The sequence below is a fragment of the Schistocerca cancellata genome, chromosome 3 (assembly GCF_023864275.1).
Source record: "Schistocerca cancellata isolate TAMUIC-IGC-003103 chromosome 3, iqSchCanc2.1, whole genome shotgun sequence".
Lineage (NCBI taxonomy): Eukaryota > Metazoa > Arthropoda > Insecta > Orthoptera > Acrididae > Schistocerca > Schistocerca cancellata.
Window position 1 is genome coordinate 355,228,627 of NC_064628.1, and position 21,931 is coordinate 355,250,557.

Below are 21,931 nucleotides of genomic sequence, written 5' to 3' on the forward strand. Positions count from 1 at the left end.
CCAGATGTTCGTAGTTTGTAGAGGTTCTCGTTTGAGGTATATTTTGTCCTTCGTGCATAGGCGTCCTCCTTTTCTGAAGACCATATTACAGTCTTCTCTGCGTTTATCTGCAGTCCGTTGTGTTGAGCCCATGTTCCAAGAGCATTTATTCCTTTCTGTAGTTCATTTGTGTCGTGTGACCCCACCACCGTGTCGTCTACGTATATATAGATTTTGAGGGACGGAGCCGAAGTTATTATTTGCTAGGGCCACGTCGTCTGTGGTTACGTTGAACAGAAGGGGACTTGAGGGGGGTCTCCTTGTAACACTCCATTTGTCTGTGTAATTTCTAGCGAGGTTGTTACGTTGGCTGATATTACGATGGTGTTTTTGCTCAGGATATTGTGTGTCAAGACACTTAGTTCCTTGTTTTGTTCCACCATTTGTTCTAGTTCGGCGCATGTTATGGTCCTGTTCAGTCATCTTTTGTAGATATGGGCTCATTATTTGTACAATTATTTGGTTGTTGTGAGGAGACGAGATATGTAAAAATATTCTATATAGACCGATATTAGTATTGAATCAATATTTTCGGAGACGCTAGATTTATCGGTCACAGTCACGGCGCCGATCCAGTCCTAGAATTCGGGGTGAGGGCAGGGGCAGAGTCAACGACATATCAGGATAAAATTATGTAAGCCTGAAGGAATCTCTGTCAGTATTAACACGCATACTACTAGCTACTTGGAAAAGTTTACTGTGATAGTGAGACATCCGTAAAACACTTACGGTAGAGGATTTGGAGTGAAACGGAATGGCGTAAAATTATAAATCTGGAACGCTTGGAGAAATTTCAGCGGAATTTGGTACAGACACGACTCATCATTTGTATAGAAGTTCTACGGGAATAAGAACCCCTACTATCACTACGAGCGGAGGCGACTATGAGAAGGGGTATCGGTATTTCTTTCCATAAGTAGTTGACTCTGGTTTCTTAAGCAGTATGAAGCGCACTCTGTCTCTTATTTGCGTTGCTCAGAGCATCAACCACATAGTGGGAATGAGCGTTGCAGGGAGCCAATAATTTTGCCAGTGTGTTTCGGAACCAAAGATCATGCTAAACGGCTCAATACCATATATACATTTAATGTCCTCTTTAGAGTCGCGTGATGGAAAACAGCGGAGAGACTGACAGTTCCTAGCGACAGTCATTTTTCTCGAAACAAAAATCAGTGACTGGCATAATCACAAGTTTCCGCGGAGAAATCAGGTGAAACTGCAGAGTGAAATTCGATAGAGATAGAGATGAAATATGCAAATATATGTTAAGCATGTCAGGTGTGTGAGGTACATGTGACATATGCATACACTTCTTATAAGTGTGCATACTTGGAAAGAAAAAGAGGCACAGCAACGCATGCCAGGCACGGCTAGTATCTAATACAATCTGACAACCTAAATGATTGTGACAAGCATAAACATGTTTTATGCAGACAAATTTCATTGCGTAGCGATTTTAAGAATATAAACTTGTTATCAGTCCCTTCGCCGATTGGGTACGATATGCATCAGAGGTGCAAACCACTCGAGACAGAAAACTTGAAGAAAAAGAGAATAGAAAAGTGTATGTTCGTAATTGAGCATACAGTGTGCATGGCTACCACACGAAGATCCCACGTTTTATCATCTCCAAGGATTTTTCGGAAAAGGAGAGACTAGTTTTAGAACCTTAGGACCTGCTGGTGGAATAAATCTGTGTTCATTACCCGTTTCGATCATCTGATTATTAGTGATTATCATCAGGCATCATAAAATTAATTAAAACACCCTAAAAGACAATTTCCTTACTTTGTTGTCAAAATAAAAAAATCATCGTGCATCACTGCTGTCAAAAGTAATAGGCGAAATGCATTGACGTCGTTCGTTAATCTTGGTACCCTGTCATGAGCAGATTCCATCCTGTATGTTGAGAATTCGCCACGCTACAGAGAATTTCATGATGATAAAACCAGCACATAAAATTTTATTTCGTGAACACCTGTTGAATGTTCTGTAATGTGACGTATTTCGAATATGCACGAGGTGTGGAAGTATCACCTGCACAAAATATCGGGCGTATCAAAAAGGACTTCGCAAGTTTGAAAATTCGTACAAACTTATTCAAACGACTTACAGACTTAGTCTCTGTGTCATCTTGAAGGAAAATAGACGAAGTTTCGACTCGAGTAGTCCACTTGTACAGAATCGCTCCACCGATGTGCTAGCGGCAGTTGCAGCAAAGATGACTGCCTTCACCTGTCGCGGGAATACTCGCTGTGCGGTTTGCTGAAGAGTCGAAGTCTGCGACAGCAGAAAGACATTGATGACCAAGATGCAGTAAAAACACTTGATATGCGAGGGGGTACAAAGAAAAAAGCAATGACATTGCCGTGGGCGGAGCTTGTGTAGTACCTATTTCGGATGCTATTCGTTATAGCGCAACTCTTTGACAGTACAGTGCCACCTGTGTTGTCGACCTGGTTTGTTCTGTTCATCTGCAGTGATTCTTTTTGCTAGCGCTGTTTGTTTCGTTTTTTATGATGGCAAGTTTAAGTGAATAACATGCAGCTGTGAAATTTTGTTTTTCTACTCGGTAAAAATGCTGCTGAAACTGTTTTAATGTTGAAAACAGCTTACCAAGATGACACTATGAGAAAAACTCAGGTGCAAGAGTAGTTTGATCGATTTAAAAATGGCGACATGTCGATTGATGACATACCTCGTTCTGGACGTCCAACAACTGCCAAAATCGACGAAAACGTTGAAAAAATTCGAGAGATTGTGCTCACAGACCGTCCACAGACAACTGATCAACGGTCAGAGATTCAAGAGTTTTCTTGAAGCTCAGTCCAGATAATTTTAACGGAAATTTGGGAATGATAAAGGTTGCTGCCAAGTTTGTTTCTCGTGTTCTGTCTGACAATCAAAAGGAACGTCGAGGTGAAACATGTCGTGCTTTGAAAGAACAACTTGAAATTGATCCAGATTTTCTGTCAAGGGACATTACTGGTGATGGGTCGTGGTGCTATGGTTACCACCCAGAAACAAGCCAATGGAAGACGTCATCGTCAACCAGTCTAAAAAATGTTGTCAAATCAAATCAAACATCAAAACAGTGCTGATTTTCTTTGTTGATGCCAAGGGCGTAGTTCATTCAAGGTTTGTTCCCCCAGGTCAAACCGTCAATCAAACACTTATATGGAACTTTTAAGAAGACTGCGTAACAGTGTTCGTCAAAAAAGAACCGATTTGTGGCAGACAGAAAACTAGTTCTTCCACCACGACAACACACATGCACATACAGCCATCTCTCTTAGACAGTTTTTGACTAAAGATGGCGTGGTTCCACTGACCCTCACCCCTTACTCGCCCGACCTGACTCCGTGCGACATTTTCTTATTTCCACGCATGAGAAGGGGCATGAAAGAGCACGGATTTGACAACACTCAAGAAGTAAAGAAAAAACCGAGGGAGGTGCTGTAGCCATTTCTAAAGATGACTACAAAAATATTTCGAACTGTGGAAGCACCGGTGGGACAAAAGTATTAGTTGTAATGGAGAGTATTTTGAAGGGGATAAGGTTGTTATGTAAATTGTTCGAAAATATGTGGCTTTTAAAAATAATTCCTTTTTTTTTGGTACCTCCTCGTATTTTGCTATAAAATGACGGCAAAACTGTATCTGCAAGTAAAAGGTATGAATCAGTACGAGTTTTCACATTTGTAAAGTCGATTTTGATGCACCCGTTATATGAATATTTTATTCCTTGTTGTGTGTACTAGAAACGTGTTTGTTGTAACTGCGCCCGGGACGGTCGCGGGGTAGCAATGACGGAAAGCGCGGCGGGACCCGCGGAGAGGCCCGCGAACAACAACACAACGGGAGAGGACGGACACGACCAACGAAGGACAGAACGAATACAACAAGATCGAACAACGGAGTCACAAGGAAACAAACACGTCCACTCATACGCAGAACAAGGAAGTAAACTGTCTAATGTGAGGCGAGGTGTTAACCGACGTACGCTTGATTAGACTGGCTGGCTGAGCGAGAGGCAGGCGCTTAAGTATGCTATCGGGGGCGCCGCTATTGGCCGCTGGAACCACGTGTTCCACTGTGGCGCCCTCACACTAAAAACGGGCCAGGAGGCGCGCGCCGCCACAGCTTACGGCGCGATGGTGCAGACACCTTTATGGATCTTCGACGTCCATCACGTCTGGCGCGGATTCAAATTCAGCAGCGCGCGGTACCAGAGTGTTGATTCAGCCATGCACGAGAGCTGAGCGAATGTATGGAAAATTAATTACAGACGGAACACAAGCTCATATTATGGGAGGCTGGGTAAGGAAATTCTAAATATGGGCTCCTTCCGAATGCGACTGCAACACCTTAACCGCCGGACCACCTTGCTAGTGAGGACAACTGAAAGGCTGTTTGGTTTCTGAAGCCTCCTACACAGGCGCATAACGCGCAGGCCACATGACATGCCTATAACGTCTACTATGCAAGGGAGGCAGCAGCAGTCGTCAGCGAGTCGAAGTCCTAAGCGAACGTCAGCAACATCTAGTACAATTTACTTGGCGACTGACGGTAGGGAAAGAGTCGTATCAAGGATTTTGAGCTCTCGGTTCAAGTAATAAAACTAACTACACTCTGAGGAGAAAAAACGAAAGGGCGATGCACCGCGAAGGAAGTATCCGAACGGAACGGAAACTGGTAGATGTTATGAACATGAACATGTACAGACAAACAAATGATTACAGTTTCAGAAAAACTGGGGGTATGATCCATACAAGATGAGGAGCTTCACAATTTGATGAAGTCAATAAGGCGTTGATCCACTCCTGGGCCTTATGCAATGAGTTATTCGGCTTGCCATTGATTAATAGTTGTCGGATGACCTCTTTAGGGATATCGTGCCGTTGTCTGTCCAATTGGCACGTTAGATCGTCAAAATAACTAGCTGGTCAGAGGGCGCTTGCCATAATGGTCCAAGCGTCCTAAGTTGGATTCAGCGTCCTCGCTCGCCAAGGTAGCGTTTTGCATGAACGAAGGCAAACAGTAGAAACTCCCACCAGTGTGCGGGTAGGCGTTATTTTGCTGAAATGTAAGCCCAGGACGGCTTGCCACGAAGGGCATCAAAACGGGGCGTAGACTATCGTCACCGAGCCAGGTAGAGCAGTGGTTACCACAGTGCAGTCGCATTCGGGAGGACGACGGTTCAAACCCTCGTCCGACCGTCCTGGTTTAGGTTTTTCGTGATTTCCCTAAATCGCTTCATGCAAATGCTGGGATGGCTCCTTTGAAAGGGCACGGCCAACTTCCTTCCCCATCCTTCCCTAATCCAATGGGATCGATGACCTCGCCGTTTTGTCCCCTCCCCCGAACCAACCGCCGGCCGGTGTGGCCGTGCGGTTAAAGGCGCTTCAGTCTGGAACTGCGTGACCGCTACGGTGGCAGGTTCGAATCCTGCCTCGGGCATGGATGTGTGTGATGTCCTTAGTTTAGTTACGTTTAATTAGTTCTAAGTTCTAGGCGACTGATGACCTCAGAGGTTAAGTCACATAGTGCTCAGAGCCATTTGCACCATTTGAACCGAACCAACCAACCAACCAGTGACATAGAATATCGCCGACGTGCCGCTGTGCTGTAAGGATGCAGCGGAAGACAGCCAAAGAAGTCCTGCTATGAAATGAGATAGTACCACAGACCACCACTGTCTGAGGCGTCACCAGGCACGTTTTGCTGGTCGTCGGTGCTCAGTTCCAAGCGGGACTCACTTGTGAAAACAATTTTTGCTCCAGTCAATGATATCTCAGGCCGAAGACGTGTTCGGAGGCATTCCCGGATGACGGTGGGATACCATCCTGACTGTTGCCCGTGTTAGGGCTCGACAATCAAGGGTTATGGTCTAGGGTGCCATTTCTTTTCATAGCAGGAGCACTTCGGTTGTCATCAGTGGGACCCTTACAGCACAGCGGTACGTCGACGATATTCTACGCCCTGTTTTATTGCCCTTCATGGTAAGCCGTTCCGGGCTTCCATTTCAGCATGATTCCCGCCGCGCACGGCGACAGTCTCTGCACTCTGTCTTCGTACTTCTCAAACCCTAGTTTGTCCACCAAGGTAGCCGGACCTCTCTCCAGTTGAGAACGTTTAAAGCATTTTGGGCAGGGCCTTTCTACCAGCTCGGAATTTTGACGATCTAACGCGCCAGTTGGACATAATTTGGCACGACAACCCCTCAGGAGGACATCCAAAAACTCTATCAATAAATGACAAGCCGAATAACTGTTTGCATAAGGGCTAGAGGTGGACCAATGCGCTATTGACTTTCTCAGTTTATCTAGGTCTTTCTCTTGAATAAGCCATCCATTTTTTAAAAACTGTAATGATTTGTCTGTACACGTACGTCACATCTACCCATTTTCGTCCCATTCTGCTAATTTCTCCTTGGCGCGTCGGTTCTTTCTCCATGTAAGAGTGTATGCTGTAGTGGAAAATCATGCTGTACTACCGTCAGCAGCTACGTGAACATTAATTAATGCCACCAGTATCGATTGTTTCTAACCAGAAACCACAGAGAAGAAATTTTTGGTTCAGCCCTACAGTGCCTGCATGGGTACACGATTTTATATTCCGTTCCATCTTTCTCTACATAATGTCAACAACACGAACTGGAAGCAAGACTCAATACATAGAACGTAAACGTTGTTCAGAAATTTTTTTGTGTAGTAGCAATCGAGACTGGTCGTCATAATTAAAGTTTACCTAGGAGCGACAAGATTTTTGACAAATATCTGCAAGCTACAGGAACACTAACTACTGAAAATAATCGCATAGATTCACCCAGTTTGCACAGTTACCGTCAACGGCGTGACTACATAATGGCGAGTTCCAGACTGTCCTAGAAATTAGCATCCAGTACATACGTAACAGTAGTCACGCGCCGGGTCGGTGAGCGGACAGCGTATGTTTCGTAAACAGATGTCATATTATTAATTGACTCTACACAGAGCCGCGAAAGTTTTAAGTATGCACTTGCACAATATACTGATAAGTGATACGTATGTGCAAACTGGAATGCCCCGTAAGCTGAAGAAGACCTAAGAGCAAAAAAGTAAAAGCCTCCTATGAACAGCCAGGCCAGGGAAAAAGAGCGCCTGCGAGGTGAAAGGCGTGCCGCCCGTTGACTCTGCAGTCGAGAGGCGCCGCTATCGCATACCGCTGACGTGTCAGGTGCCGTAGGCACGGCCGCAGTGAGCGGGCTGACTTATCAGCGGCTCGAGCGGTCTCTATCTTATCGGCATGGAAAAAGCATTTCTACCTGTTATCAACAAGTCTTCTGATAACTTATCCGAACAATGAAGGTCGAAAAGCACCAATATCTATCGCTGTGGTTCCACATTATATCAGTCTTGCCAATGCCACGGATACGTCTATACGCAAGGCGATATTGTGCTTTTTATACCATCTGTCGGGTTAATACCAGTCTTGTAGTCGAAGTCACTCAAGCATACAGTATTTGGCTGGGGAGGGGGGGGGGGGGGGTGGGGGCAGAGAGACGAGGATGGAGTAAGGTTAGCGATCATCAGTCTATGCTCAGTTTCCTTGATTACACCGCAAACAACCCCAAAATGTTTTAAGAGGAGAGGGCACTTGACTTTGACGAGCGTGAGACGTCCGTCTGTTGGATGCAGACATTGGGCGGACTCCCTCCCCAACCTCCATGCCTCCCCCTCCCCCGAAAAAACCATCCCTTTCCATATCCTTCCTTGCGCTATTTGAAAGGAGTAGGCTATATGCCAGCACGGGGTTCCGATCCGAGAGTTCCGGAACCCGTACAGAAAATTAGAACAGAGCGCAATATAAACATCATTTCCGCCATTTTCGTTGCTCATGGAAACCACAGATTGCATGTTGTACCACCATACAGTGAGACTTTCAGAGGTGGTGGTCCAGATTGCTGTACACACCGGTACCTCCAATACCCAATAGCACCTCCTCTTGTATTGATGCATGTCTGTATTCGTCGGGGCATACTATCCACAAGTTCATCAAGGCGCTGTTGATGTCCCACTCCTCAATGGCGATTCGGCGTGAATCCCTCGAGTGGTTGGTGGCACACGTCGTACATAAACAGCCCTTTTCAATCTATCCCAGGCATGTTCCATAGGGTTCATGTCTGGAGAACGTGCTGGCCATTCTAGTCGAGCGATGTCGTTATCCTGAAAGAAGTCATTCACAAGATGTGCACGATGAGGGCTCGAATTCTCGTCTATGTAGACGAATGCCTCGCCAATATGCTGTCGATATGGTTGCACTGTCGGTCAGAGGGCGGCATTCACGTATCGTACAGCCGTTACGGTGCCTTCCATGACCACCAGTGGCGTACATCGGTCCCACATAATGCCACCCCAAAAGAGCAGTGAACCTCCACCTTGCTGCATTCGCTGGACCGGGTTGCCTTCAAACACGTCTCCGACAATTGTCTGGTTGAAGGCATATGCGGCACTCTTCGGTGAATAGAGCGTGATGCCAATCCTAAGCGGACAGTTCGGGATGTTGTTGGGCCCATCTGTACCGCGCTGCATGGTGTCGTGGTTGCAAAGATGTAACTCGCCATGGACGTCGGGAGAGAAGTTTCGCATCATGCAGCCTATTGAGCACAGTTTGAGTGGTAACATGACGTCCTGTGGCTGCACGAAAAGCATTATTCAGCATGGTGTCGTCGCAGTCAGAGTTCCTCGGAGTCATAGACCGTAGCTAGCGGTCATCCACTGCAGTAGTAGCCCTTGGGCGGCCTGAGCGAGGCATGTCATCGGCATTTCCTGTCTCTCTGTATCTCCTCCATGTCCGAACAACATTGCTTCGGTTCCTTCCGAGAGCCTGGACACTTCCCTTGTTGAGAGTCCTCCCTTGCACAAAGTAACAACGCGGACGCGATCGAGCCCCGGTATTCAGCACCTAGGCATGGTTGAACTACAGGCAACACCTGTCGTGTACCTCCTTCCTGGTGGAATGACTGGAACTGATCGGCTATCGGACTCACTCCCATCTAATAGGCACTGGTCACACATGGTTGTTTACATCTTTGGGCGGGTTTAGTGACATCTCTGAACAGTCAAAGGGACTGTGTGATACAACATCCGCAGTCGACGTCTCCACAGTCCACGTATAACTTTAGGAGTTCTGGGAACCGGGATGATACAAAACTTTTTCTGATGTGTGTATATTCATTCATAACGACGTCAACCCTGCATTGCAGCACACTTCACCACACTCTTCTTTTTTCGATATATCGAGAGCCGATATTGATATTTTTAAAGCATGTATATATATAACCCTGCATTGCAGCACACTTCACCACACTCTTCTTTTTTCGATATATCGAGAGCCGATATTGATATTTTTAAAGCATGTATATATATATATATATATATATATATATATATATATCGATGTTTTAAAAATATCTTTATCGGCTCTCGATATATCGAAAAAAGAACCGTTAAATCGACGTAAGAAATATCGATTTACTTGCCTATAAAAATGTCGGCTGCACGTTGTAAATATACTGCCGGTAAATATACTGTCGGTAAGTTTTAATTACTGATTTATTATAATAATGTACATCAACAAGCTAGCAGCCTGCTTATCCCCCTTGGAGCAACAATTGAAAGAAAAACGATCCACGTCCACGCTTGGCGATAACCACTTTGCTAACGATGGTAACTGCATGCAAGTGGCACAATAAAACGTGTCCGATGTGTCCGTCGTTCGGTTTCGTCACATGTGATTTGTCCGGAACACTTCTTCTCGACTTCTCTGTTTTTTTTTTTTTTTTTCATTTCTGTTAACGCCAGCGACCTAGCAGTTGTAGTATCAAAATTGCTTAGTGAGGCTAAACGTTTTAGTTTCTGTTGATAGCACCTAGCGCCATTACGTCAGCATTTCCCTTCACACATCTCCGCCGACCTCAAAGGCCAACCTTCTCATTTAGATTTTTGTTTATCAATTTCGACAACTGTTTTTGAAGAATGCCGAAGTGAGGAAAAAATAGTATACTTGTTTCGTTAAAACGCAGGACGTGATGGAAACTCAAAAAGTAGGAAGATTCCTTCACACAGTGAAAGTAAAATTATGTTCTAGTACAATTTCAAAAGAACAACTTCAAATATTTACTGAAAATTGCGAACGAATAAAATGTAAAATAAAAATATCGTCACTCGATATTATTATTTTGATATCGTTATATTGGAGGAAAAAATATGGATATATATTGATATTTTATCAATGGCTCTAGCTATTACGCATTACGTTATTATTGTTACCGCTTCTGACCCGCCCGGATAGTTTACATGTTGTAGCTCAGGTTCTGGGACGGAGAGAGGCACCGGCTCCGGATGGAATTCGACCGGCGGATTAACAAAGGGGGTCGGTGAGCCGGACAACCGGGAAGTGTTTTCTAGGTGGTTTCCCACACCCCATTAGGTGAATACCTGTCTGGTATCAAAGTCCTCCTTCACTTACACGATTCGCAAACATTTAGAAAACTTTCGCTTACTTTCATATGAATGAAACTACACGCTGACGATTAGGGTATACACATTCCGTCCCGGTACGTGTTGGTAGGGGGCGGGGGGGAGGGGGGGAGACGTTTGGCGGGGTGGCTGCAGCTAGGGCATCCGCTCACGCCTTAAATTAACCATGCCAGATCTGTTCATAACCATTCCCACTCACCGTCGATGCAGAAGCAGAAGGATTATTTTTTCTTTTTGCAGCCACAAGTGTATAAAAGTGGTGGTGAATTTTGCTAAGTTGTACCGCCCTGCTGATACGGCAGAAGAGCCATTGCTAATTACACAACCCGAAATAATATTTGCTGCATTTTGGGGTTGTTTCTTCGGCCGAAGCACGAGCTATTTGCTTCCCTTATTTCTACTGGATGTCAACCAATAAATGAGAATAAAACGCTGTGTTAACGGCACACAGCAGCAGAGACAAGGTTCGATCATTGTCGTTAACGACCGAGATTAGTGAAGTACTACAGACTTATAGCAGCGGACACAAGTAAGACCGTTCTGTACACACTACCGCGTAGCAGAGTAATGTTGGAAACTACTACTTCTCAGCTCACAGTTATTAACAGCGATACTCTTTCAAATCATATAAAACATCTACATACAGCACTCAACATATGCGTTATGAAGGTTGTTGTAACCGTGACCGGAACGGTCGCGGGGTTGCCGAGAACGAAGGCGCGGCGGGACCAAACGGGAGCGGCCCGCGAACAAACAAAACGAACGTGGAAGGACGGACACGAACAACGACGGACGACCGAGCAAGACCTAATGAACAACAACACGCAAATAGCAATGGGGTCACAAGCGAAACTTCACGAATCCACAACATCCGCTCGTACACGGAAACAAAGTAATGCAAACACGCTCTCTGTAGGCGAGATGTCGATAGACAAACGCGAATATCAGACTGCCTGCTGAGCTTTCTTTTTTTCCTTTATTGGGTTTCTATTCCCCCCGACGGGGGCGGGCTGGCAGCAGCTTAGTACGCCGCTCTTCAGCCTACAGAATTTGTTTTAAAAAAATGAAGATAATAAATAATAAAAGCAGGCGATAAAATCGGTGACTTAAACAGTAAAATGACGGAAATTGTGGAATTTAAAGATAAAACAAAGGGTTGGTGATGCTAATAAAATACACAGGAGCAGACAGGTAAAATAGACAATTAAAAAAACACGGCGACAGTCTGGTTTCTGTTCGCAGGAGATATAAAAATCATACCCAGCGACAGCATGATTTCTGTTCGCAACACTTTGGAAAGATGCACAACACTGAACACTCACTTGAACGCTGCACTAAAAAGTTCGCACAAATATGACAAACCACAGCCGAGGGCAGATGGGGGAACCTGGACAGATGATGGAAAAGAAAAGGGGGGAAGGAGAGGAAAAACGAAGTGGGGGGGAGGGGGAAGGAGCCGACGGAGGACGAGGACTCATATGAGGGGGGTGGTTGGACAGACGTAAGAGGGAGTGGGGAAAGGCAGAGGAGGGGAATGCAAAAGGACTCGGGGGGCGGGGGGGGGGAGAAGGGAGGCAGAGAGAGGGTAGGAAGGGAAAAAATAGGATGGAAGGGGGGGAAGTGGGAGCCCGGGGAAAGGACAGAGGAAAGGAGGGAGAGAGGGCATCATCTGGGAGGGGGAGTTGACAGAAGCCACCTTGGGAAAGGAGATGAAGGGGTGGAGTGATGGAAGGTAGGGGGGACACAACAGTGAAGGTGCGGCAAAGGGCGGAGGTTGGAGAGGAGAGGAGCAACCAGGGGATGAGGAGGATCAAGATGGCGGGGGTGCAGAGTATGTGGATATGTTGGAGGAATAGGAGCAGATGGGGGAAAGGAATCGGGGTCATAGAGGATCCACGTGGGGGACGGGAGGCATATACGAAAGGCGATGTGGAGCACATGGTGCTCGAGAATCTGGAGGGACTTATAGAATTTGGGGGGGGGCGGTTATCCAGGGGGGACTGACATAACAGAGGATGGGACGGATAAAGGATTTGTAGGTGTAGAGGATGGTAGAGGAGTTCAACCCCCATGTCTGGCCAGAGACAAGTTTGAGGAGTTGGAGGCGGTTGTGGGCTTTGGATTGGATGGAGTGGAGATAAGGGATCCAGGTGAGGTGACGGTCAGTGGTGAGGCCAAGGTAGGTGAGGGTGGTGGAGAGGCGGACAGGATGGGCACAGATGGTAAGGGAAAAATCCAGAAGCTGGAAGGAGCGAGTGGTATGACCTACGATGATTGCCTGGGTCTTGGAAGGATTGATTTTCAGGAGCCACTTGTTACACCATGCGGCAGAAAGGTCAAGGTGATTCTGGAGAAGGCGTTGGGACCATTGGAGGGTAGGAGCGAGGGCAAGGAATGCGGTGTCATCGGCAGGAGGAGGGGAGGGGAGGGGGGGTTGGGGCATATATGCTGTGTGCAGGAGGTAGAGGAAAGGGGAGAGGACAGAGCCCAGGGGCACACCTGCAGAGGGATAGAAGATGAGGGAATTGGCGTTATGGATGGATGAGCTAGAGGCAGGCGCTTAAATACATGATAGAGTACGTCGCTATTGGCCAATGAGACCACGTGCTCCACCGTGGCGCCCTCGCATTATACGCGGGTCAGGAGCGCGCGCGCAGCCACGATCTACGGTGCGACTCTGGAGAGACCTCTAGTGGTAATCGAGGTCCATGCCGTCTGGCGCGGATTCGAAACCCGCGGCGCTCGGTGAGGTGGACGTAATGTATTAGTGACAAACTTTGTCATAGTTAGCTTTGCGCAGCATCTACAAGTTCAGAGGACTCTCCTAAGTGACTTCTTCTGCTCTGCTGTAACTCCTTGGTAACTTCCAATAGTACAACTAATTCAAAATGGCTCTAAGCACTATGGGACTTAAAATATGAGGTCATCAGTCCCCTAGACTTAGAACTACTTAAAACTGACTAACCTAAGGACATCACACACATCCATACCTGAGGCAGGATTCGAACCTACGACCGTAGCACCAGCGCGGTTCAGCACTGAAGCACCTGGAACCGCTCGTTCACAACGGACGGCTACAACTAATTCAGTTTGGAATTATATAGTACCGAGCGAGGTGGCGCAGTGGTTAGTACCCTAAACTTGCATTCAGGAGGACGACGGTTTAAATCCACATCCGGCCACACTTATTTACGTTTTCCGTGATTTCCGTAAATCAGTCCAGGCAAATGCCGGGATGGTTGATTTGCAAGGGCACAAGCTATTTCCTTTCCCATCTTTGAAACATTCTGAGGTTGTGCTCCCATCTCCAATGGCCTCGATGTCGACGGGACTTTAAACCCTAGTCTTCCTTCCTTTTGGATCTGGATGGTGACTGACTATAGCACCTTGATAGTACTGTAAGCTTCTCTCGTGACAGAAGGTTCTGACTTTTCAGCTTTCGTCGAAATTCGTGACCCAATCTTCTGTCTTTCGTTATCATTGTAACTCTGTCACCTCTACTGTTGGCGTGTCTTTCGGCGGTTTACAGTTGGTCGTTTCTGAGTCTTTTTACCAGTGCGGGATGGAAAGTGCTGTTCTTTCATGCGGTGGCATCATCTTCGCGTTCTGTTGGTGCCAGCTGTTTCCTCTGGGGACTGCGGTAGTGATGTGGCCACCGTTTAGGCTTCCTGCTGACATCCTGGCACAACATGCTACGCCGTGTGTCCCTGTGGCTGCACTGGAATGTGACATTTCTGTCAGTCCAATGGAATATCCCTAAATCACAACTGGACGTTGATTTAAATACCCATTCTACTAAAGAACAGACCTTTGTCACAAAGCACTGTAACTCCAAGCTTCATGCCCGCATCTCGTGGTCGTGCAGTAGCGTTCTCGCTTCCCACGCCCGGGTTCCCGGGTTCGATTCCCGGCGGGGTCAGGGATTTTCTCTGCCTCGTGATGGCTGGGTGTTGTGTGCTGTCCTTAGGTTAGTTAGGTTTAAGTAGTTCTAAGTTCTAGGGGACTGATGACCATAGATGTTAAGTCCCATAGTGCTCAGAGCCATTTGAACCATCCAAACTTCATCCCAAATAAGAGAATTTTAGCCTTGCTCCGGGCATCGAGAATGAACTAAGATGACAGCCTTATGGTTGGAAAGTGGTTATCAATTTTGTCTGCGGACAGTCTCTGTTTAATGAAGCGAGTTTTTACTAATTTTACTCCAGAATTTTTCCAGCAATATACTAGCAATAAAAGACGAATTATTTGACAGCGGTTGTTCTGAAGACAGCTGATCTCCTTCCTTAGTTTACCACACACTCCTATTTGCCTTGAAACAGAGTACCGGCTCTCCGCAGCAAAATATCGTGTATCAAGGCAGCACGTCCACCCCCAACGCTTTGTTAATGTCGTTTTCGGCCAGTAAACAAATCACACTTCTAGAACATCCGCATGAATTTGGCACAGTGCGTTTTTTTATACATATACACTTACCGTCCAGGGTGTGTGTGTGTGGGTGTGTGTGTGTGTGTGTGTGGGTGTGTGTGTGTGTGTGTGTGTGTGTGTGGGTGTGTGTGTGGGTGTGTGTGTGTGTGTGTGTGTGTGTGTGTGTGTGTGTGTGTGTGGGTGTGTGTGTGGGTGTGTGTGTGGGTGTGTGTGTGGGTGTGTGGGGGTGTGTGTGGGTGTGTGTGGGTGTGTGGGGGTGTGGGGGTGTGGGGGGGTGGGGGTGGGGGTGTGGGTGTCAGTGGAGATTACTGCTACTAGTATCAATTCCCCCCCCCCCTTTCCCGGTTCCATTCCAGAAAGAGAGAGACAGCTGCTAAACCTCTAATCTCTCTGATTTTGTCCTCGTGGCCGTTTCACGATATGTATGCGAGACGAGGTAACATGTTGGGCAACTCTTATAATGTACGCTCTCGGAATTTCAACACTAACTTTTTCGTAATACTGCCGGCTGCGGTGGCCGTGCGGTTCTGGCGCTGCAGTCCGGAACCGCGGGACTGCTACGGTCGCAGGTTCGAATCCTGCCTCGGGCATGGGTGTGTATGATGTCCTTAGGTTAGTTAAGTTTAAGTAGTTCTAACTCTAGGGGACTGATGATCTCAGATGTTAAATCCCATAGTGCTCAGAGCCATTTGAATCATTTGAGGGCCTGCAACCAACCTGTCTGTGCTAGACAAACTGGAGCTATAGTCTGGAGTGCGATTTCGTATGGCACTAAGAGCGCCCTCGTGGTTGTCGCACACATCCTGACTGCTTAGTTGTATGTCAGTCTGGTGATTCGGTTTATCGTGTTGCCATTCATGAACAGCACTCCAGGCGGTGTTTACCATCAGGATAACGCTCGCCCATATATCGCTGTTATAATACAGCATGCTCTACAGTGCGTCGATTTGTTGCCTCTCCAGTCGAGAATGTATGGGACGTCATCGAACGACAACTCCAGCGTCATCCACAAACTGCATTAACTGTCCCTTCATTGATCGACCAAGTGGAACAGGTATGGAACTCCATCCTACAAACTGACATCCGACACCTGTACAACACAACGCAAGCGCGTTTGCATTCTTTCATTCAACAATATGGCGGTTACACCAGTTATTATTTACCAACATTTCACATTTGCTATGGCTTATTAGTGTTTACCCTAACTTGACATCTTGCACTGTAAGTCACGTTACCTAGATATACGTATTCCCGAAATATCATTACTCTACATTAATAATTTTTCTGGTGTTACGATTTTTTTCCCCTTTGTGTGTATTGTAAACGTATATCACTCACTTGGGGTACCCCTGGTATTGCCTTTTTAACTGTTGATTTCGTCTCGTTAAGAACAACGTGTGAAGTTCGATCTGCTATGTACTCCTGAATGCAGCCATAAGTCAGGTCAAAATACCATTTTATGTATTACTGAAAATCAGATCTATGCTAAAAGACAGACATTTTAGTAAAAGCAAAAACAGTATTGGCCTCCGTGCAGTATTACGGGAAACGACTCAAATTGGCCTTGCAATGAAAGTGACCACCAGTATTTGAACGTATCTGCTGGCGAGTACGCTAATGTGTAACGAAAGAGTCGTTCCTTTACGTGAGAAGTTTTGCATTCCTATTGGGGCGACTTTGCAGAAAAACAAACTTCTCGTTTGTTGACCGCGCATTGAAACAGACGTTCCGTAACTGTTCTCCTGGCAGCGGGCGGAGCGTGATCTTGGCACCGAGCTTCTGCGCCGTCATACGTCACAGGTTTGGAACAGGTGCCCCACTCACGGCGAGGGCGCTGGCCGCAGGAGTATTTCTGAGTACAAAGGCGCGTCAGCGTTCCTGACCGTGTCCCGGAGAAGATCCTCGCCTGCAGCTCAGGACAGGCTGCCATTGGGGTGTAGCGGCCGCCTTGTTTTGTCGCTGTCTATAAAGTCTTTCCTGTTTCATTATAACCTTGATCAATCTGTCTCTCAGATACTCCTAACGAGTGAGGTGGTGCAATGATAAGAAACAGGAACCACGTTCCGGAGGACGGAAGTTCAAATCCCCATCCAGTCTTCTAGATGTAGGTTTTCTGCGGATTTCCTAAATCGATTAAAGCAAATTCCGGTATGGTTCTTTCTATACTTCCTCTAATGACTTCGTTTTCGACGGAACGTTAGAGCAAGAAAGCTCGGCCCTCTTCTGTAAAGGTCCCCTTCTCTCTCTCTCTCCCTCTCTCTCTCTCTCTCTCTCTCTCTCTCTCTCTCTCTCTCTCTCTCTCTCTCCCTCTCCCCCCTTCCCTTCCCTAACTTCTCTTCCCTTCCCTTCCCTTCCCTTCCCCAACTTCTCTTCCCTTCCCTTCCCTTCCCTAACTTCCCTTCCCTAACTTCCCTTCCCTTCCCCTCACTAACTTCCATTTCATCCAATACTGTGAGTAACACTTACCACTCGATCGAAGGTTTGCCAAGGAGCTGCTTCGTAGGCGATTTTACATTTGCTTTGGATTCTTTCCATGTGCCTCAGATGCTCGAAGGTTGACTCTGATTCCAGTTAATGATTTCCAACTTGTACGCAAGTGATACCTGTTCTGTTCGTCTCATTGTCCACGGCTATGGAAGATCATCTGACCGTTTCGAGGCTGACAAGAAGCATACGTATGGTGAACACACAATGAGGATTTTCACGGGCGGGCCCGCATCTCGTGGTCGTGCGGTAGCGTTCTCGCTTCCCACGCCCGGGTTCCCGGGTTCGATTCCCGGCGGGGTCAGGGATTTCCTCTGCCTCGTGATGGCTGGGTGTTGTGTGCTGTCCTTAGGTTAGTTAGGTTTAAGCAGTTCTAAGTTCTAGGGGACTGATGACCGTAGCAGTTAAGTCCCATAGTGCTCAGAGCCATTTGAACCATTTCACGGGCGGTTTGTCTTAGTTACTGGTGAATCTTCCGAGTTGTATGGTCGTGTTTCCGTGAAAGTTCATTGGACCTGATGTTTCGTCCAGCGCTGCTTTGGACATCTTCAGAGGTGGTCCTGGACCCGCTTACGTGGGATCCCACCGACTTTATTCATACTGAAAGCGTGTGTAGAGCACGACTAGGACTTGAAGATACGTAAACACGAATACCCAGTTCTCAACTGTGTTTCGAGAAAATCGCGTTTAAATATTTTGGGCGTGCTTATATACTCTGTGTGATGGTTAACCTTCAAGGAGTCAGCAGCCGAGCGAGTAAGCGCATGGTTTCATAAGCGCGAAGTCTCTGGCTGGAAACTCGCTGACGTTACTCCGTTTTTTTTTTTTTTCAATTCCTACGTAGTTCCAACAACAGATTATTTTCCAAGTCTTTATTCTAATAAACGAGAAATATTTTTGATAAGGTGATTGGAAATAAAAAGAGGATCCACAAGAACAAATCAGTGCTGTCGTTTTATTTGTGTTATTGTATCTATATTTGTGATAACTGCAATTTATAATTTACGGAGCACTGCACGAATCAATATGATACTGATCATAGAAAAATGGAAAATAATATTCGCTGCGACGTACAGCACATGTAATGAACGCCTAATTTTTGCCTGTGCGTAACTGTTTCAATATATGTCTTTTGCAAAACAAACCTGATTTACATTCATAAACATTTTTCGGTCGTCACTCAGTTTCCTGGAATATTACACATTCTATTGTTAGAATTATGTTGGAATGAAAAATAAAAAGTACCGGCAGCGAGATTCGGCACAGAGATCTTGCTCTTATGAAACTATTCGCTCACTCGCTCGGTCGTGGACTTGTTGAGCAGTAGCGACCATACAAACACGCTTGCAATTTTCAAACGCGATTTTCTCGAAGACGATTGAGAGTTGCGTCTTCTTGTTCACATATGTTGAAGTCCTAGTCGTGACCTACAGGCCCTGTCAATAATATGAATCATATCAGTATGGTCCCCTTCAGATTCCTGCCGACGTTTCGTCCAGAGATGTTAGCCATCCTCACAGGTGCCCGTGGATCCGTTGAGTCTTGCCGACGTTTCTACCAGAGGTGCGTTGGCCAACTTCAGAGGCGCGCCTAGATCTACTGAATGTTGCCGGCAAGACAGCGCATCCAGGTGTACCTCTGAAGGTGTCCATCGCAGCTGTAGGCGAAACATGTTATTGTTGTTGTGATCTTCGTCCTAAGACAAGTTTGATGCAGCTCTCCATGCTACTCTATCCTGTGCAAGCTTCTTCATCTCCCAGTACCTACTGTAACCTACATCCTTCTGAATCTGTTTAGTGTATTCATCCCTTGGTCTCCCTCTGCGATTTTTACCCTCCACGCTGCCCTCCAATACTAAATTGGTGATCCCTTGATGCCTGCCGGCTGGTGTGGCCGTGCGGTTCTAGGCGCATCAGTTTAGAACCGCGTGACCACTACGGTCGCAGGTTCGAATCCTGCCTCGGGCATGGATGTGTGTGATGTCCTTAGGCTAGTTAGGTTTAAGTAGTTCTAAGTTCTAGGGGACTGATGACTACAGATGTTAAGTCCCATAGTGCTCAGAGCCATTTTTGAACCATGATGCCTCAGAATATGCCCTGCCAACCGATCCATTCTTCTAGTCAAGTTGTGCCACAAATTTCTCTTCTCCCCAATTTTATTCAATACCTCCTCATTAGTTATGTGATCTGCCCATCTAATTTTCAGCATTCTTCTGTAGCACCACATTTCGAATGCTTCTATTCTCTTCTTGCCCAAACTATTTATCGTCCACGTTTCACTTCCATACATGGCTACACTCCATACAAATACTTTCAGAAACGACTACCTGCCATTTAAATCTATACTTGATGTTAACAAATTTCTCTTCTTCAGAAACACTTTCCTTGCCATTGCCAGTCTACATTTTATATCCTCTCTACTTTGACCATCATGAATTATTTTGCTCCCCAAATAGCAAAACTACTTTACTACTTTAAGCGTCTCATTTCCTAATCTAATTCTCGCAGCACCACCCGATTTAATTCGACTACATTCCATTATTCTCGTTTTGCTTTTGTTTATGTTCATCTTATATCCTCGTTTCAAGACACTGTGCATTCCGTTCAGCTGCTCTTCCATGTCCTTTGCTGTCTCTGACAGAATTACAATGTCATCGGCGAACCTCAAAGTTTTTATTTCTTCTCCACGGATTTTAATACTTAGTCGAAATTTTTCTTTTGTTTCCTTCACTGCTTGATGAATATACAGATTGAATAACATCGGGGATCGAATACTACCTTGTCTCACTCCCTTCTCAACCGCTGATTTCCTTTCATGGCCTTCGACTCTTGCAATTGCCATCTGGTTTCTGTACAAATTGTAAATAGCTTTTCGCTCCCTGTATTTTACCCCTGTCACCTTCAGAATTTGAGAGAGAGAGTATTCCAATCAACATTGTCAAAAGCTTTCTCTAAGTCTACAAAAGCTAGAAACGTAGGTTTGCCTTTCCTTAATCTAAGATATGTCGTATGGTTAGTATTGCCTCACGTGTTCCAGTTTTTCTACGAAATCCAAACTGATCTTTCCCGAGGTTGGCTTCTACCAGTTTTTCCATTCGTCTGTAAAGAACTCGAGTTAGTATTTTGCAGCCGTGACTTATTAAACTGATAGTTCGGCAATTTTCACATCTGTCAGCACCTGCTTTCTTTGGGATTGGAATTATTATATTCTTCTTGAAGTCTGATGGTATTTCACCTATCTCATACATTTTGCTCACCAGATGGTAGAGTTTTGTCAGGGCTGGCTCTCCCAAGGCTATCAGTAGTTCTAATGGAATGTTGTCTACTCCCGGGGCCTTGTAAGGAACGATAAAGGTTTATGGAAGACGACCACACAATACGGAAGATTCAGCACCGTCCAGTGATAACCGCTGCAGAGGGCGCACTGCTGGAAACGTGTCGCGCTATGAAATTCGCTGTGTGCGGATGTGCGGGGCCAGGCGCTCCAGCAGAAACTCAGCCGCCGGTCTCTGGACTGGCGCCAGTAGCAGTGGGCCGCCACGCTGCGCGACACACAATCGGCCGTGAATAGCGAGCCGCGCCAGCAACGGCGGCGGCGGCGGCGGCGGCGGCGGCGGCCGCGCGCCTGCGCCGGATATAGGGCGCACGACACGCGTCGCATCGCATCGCGCCTCGCCGGGCCTGCAGGAAATAAGGGCAGCGCGTCGCCCTATCGCCGCCGCCGTGATGGACGGCGAGTGGCTGGCTGCCACTGGCACCTCAGGTGTCGCTCGCTAGACTGACACTTTCATTTGCGCTATGGTTTACATACCTAACGGCACGAGCGGCAAGTGATCGTCGAGTTGCGACCAACGCGTACTGAAAACTGAGCAAGTTAGAAAAATACAGGCAGCGAAAGGAAAGGCTATTTACAATTTATACAGAAACCGTAAGAGTCGAGGGACATCAAAGGGAAGTAGTGGTTGGGAAGGGAGTGAGACAGGGTTGTAGCCCCTCAGCGATGTTATTCAATCTGTATATTGAGCAAGCAGTAAAGGAAACAAAAGAAAAATTTGAGGTAGGTATTAAAATCCATGGAGAAGAAATAAAAACTTTGAGGTTCGCTGATGACATTGTAATTCTGTCAGAGACAGCAAAGGACTTGGAAGAGCAGTTGAACGGAATGCACAGTGTCTTGAAAGGAGGGTATAAGATGAACATCAACAAAAGCAAAACGAGGATAATGGAATGTAGTCGAATTAAATCGGGTGGTGCTGCGGGAATTAGATTAGGAAATCAGACACTTAAAAGTAGTAAAGGAGTTTTGCTATTTGGGGAGCAAAATAACTGATGATCGTCGAAGTAGAGAGGATATAAAATGTAGACTGGCAATGGCAAGGAAAGTGTTTCTGAAGATGAGAAATTTCTTAACATCGAGTATTGATTTAAGTGTCAGGAAGTCGTTTCTGAAAGTATCTGTAT

At 46.3% G+C, this 21,931-nt stretch overlaps 1 protein-coding gene across 1 annotated transcript in view; it reads left to right on the top strand.

Annotated features, from left to right (window-relative positions):
* LOC126176304 (uncharacterized) overlaps positions 1–21,247 on the top strand; it is a 122,285-nt gene extending 101,038 nt beyond the window's left edge. Inside the window, exon 3 of the mRNA XM_049923455.1 lies at positions 21,042–21,247. Coding sequence (XP_049779412.1) covers positions 21,042–21,247 — 206 coding nt within the window. The remainder of the gene's footprint in view (positions 1–21,041) is intronic.
* Positions 21,248–21,931: the final 684 nt, after the last annotated feature.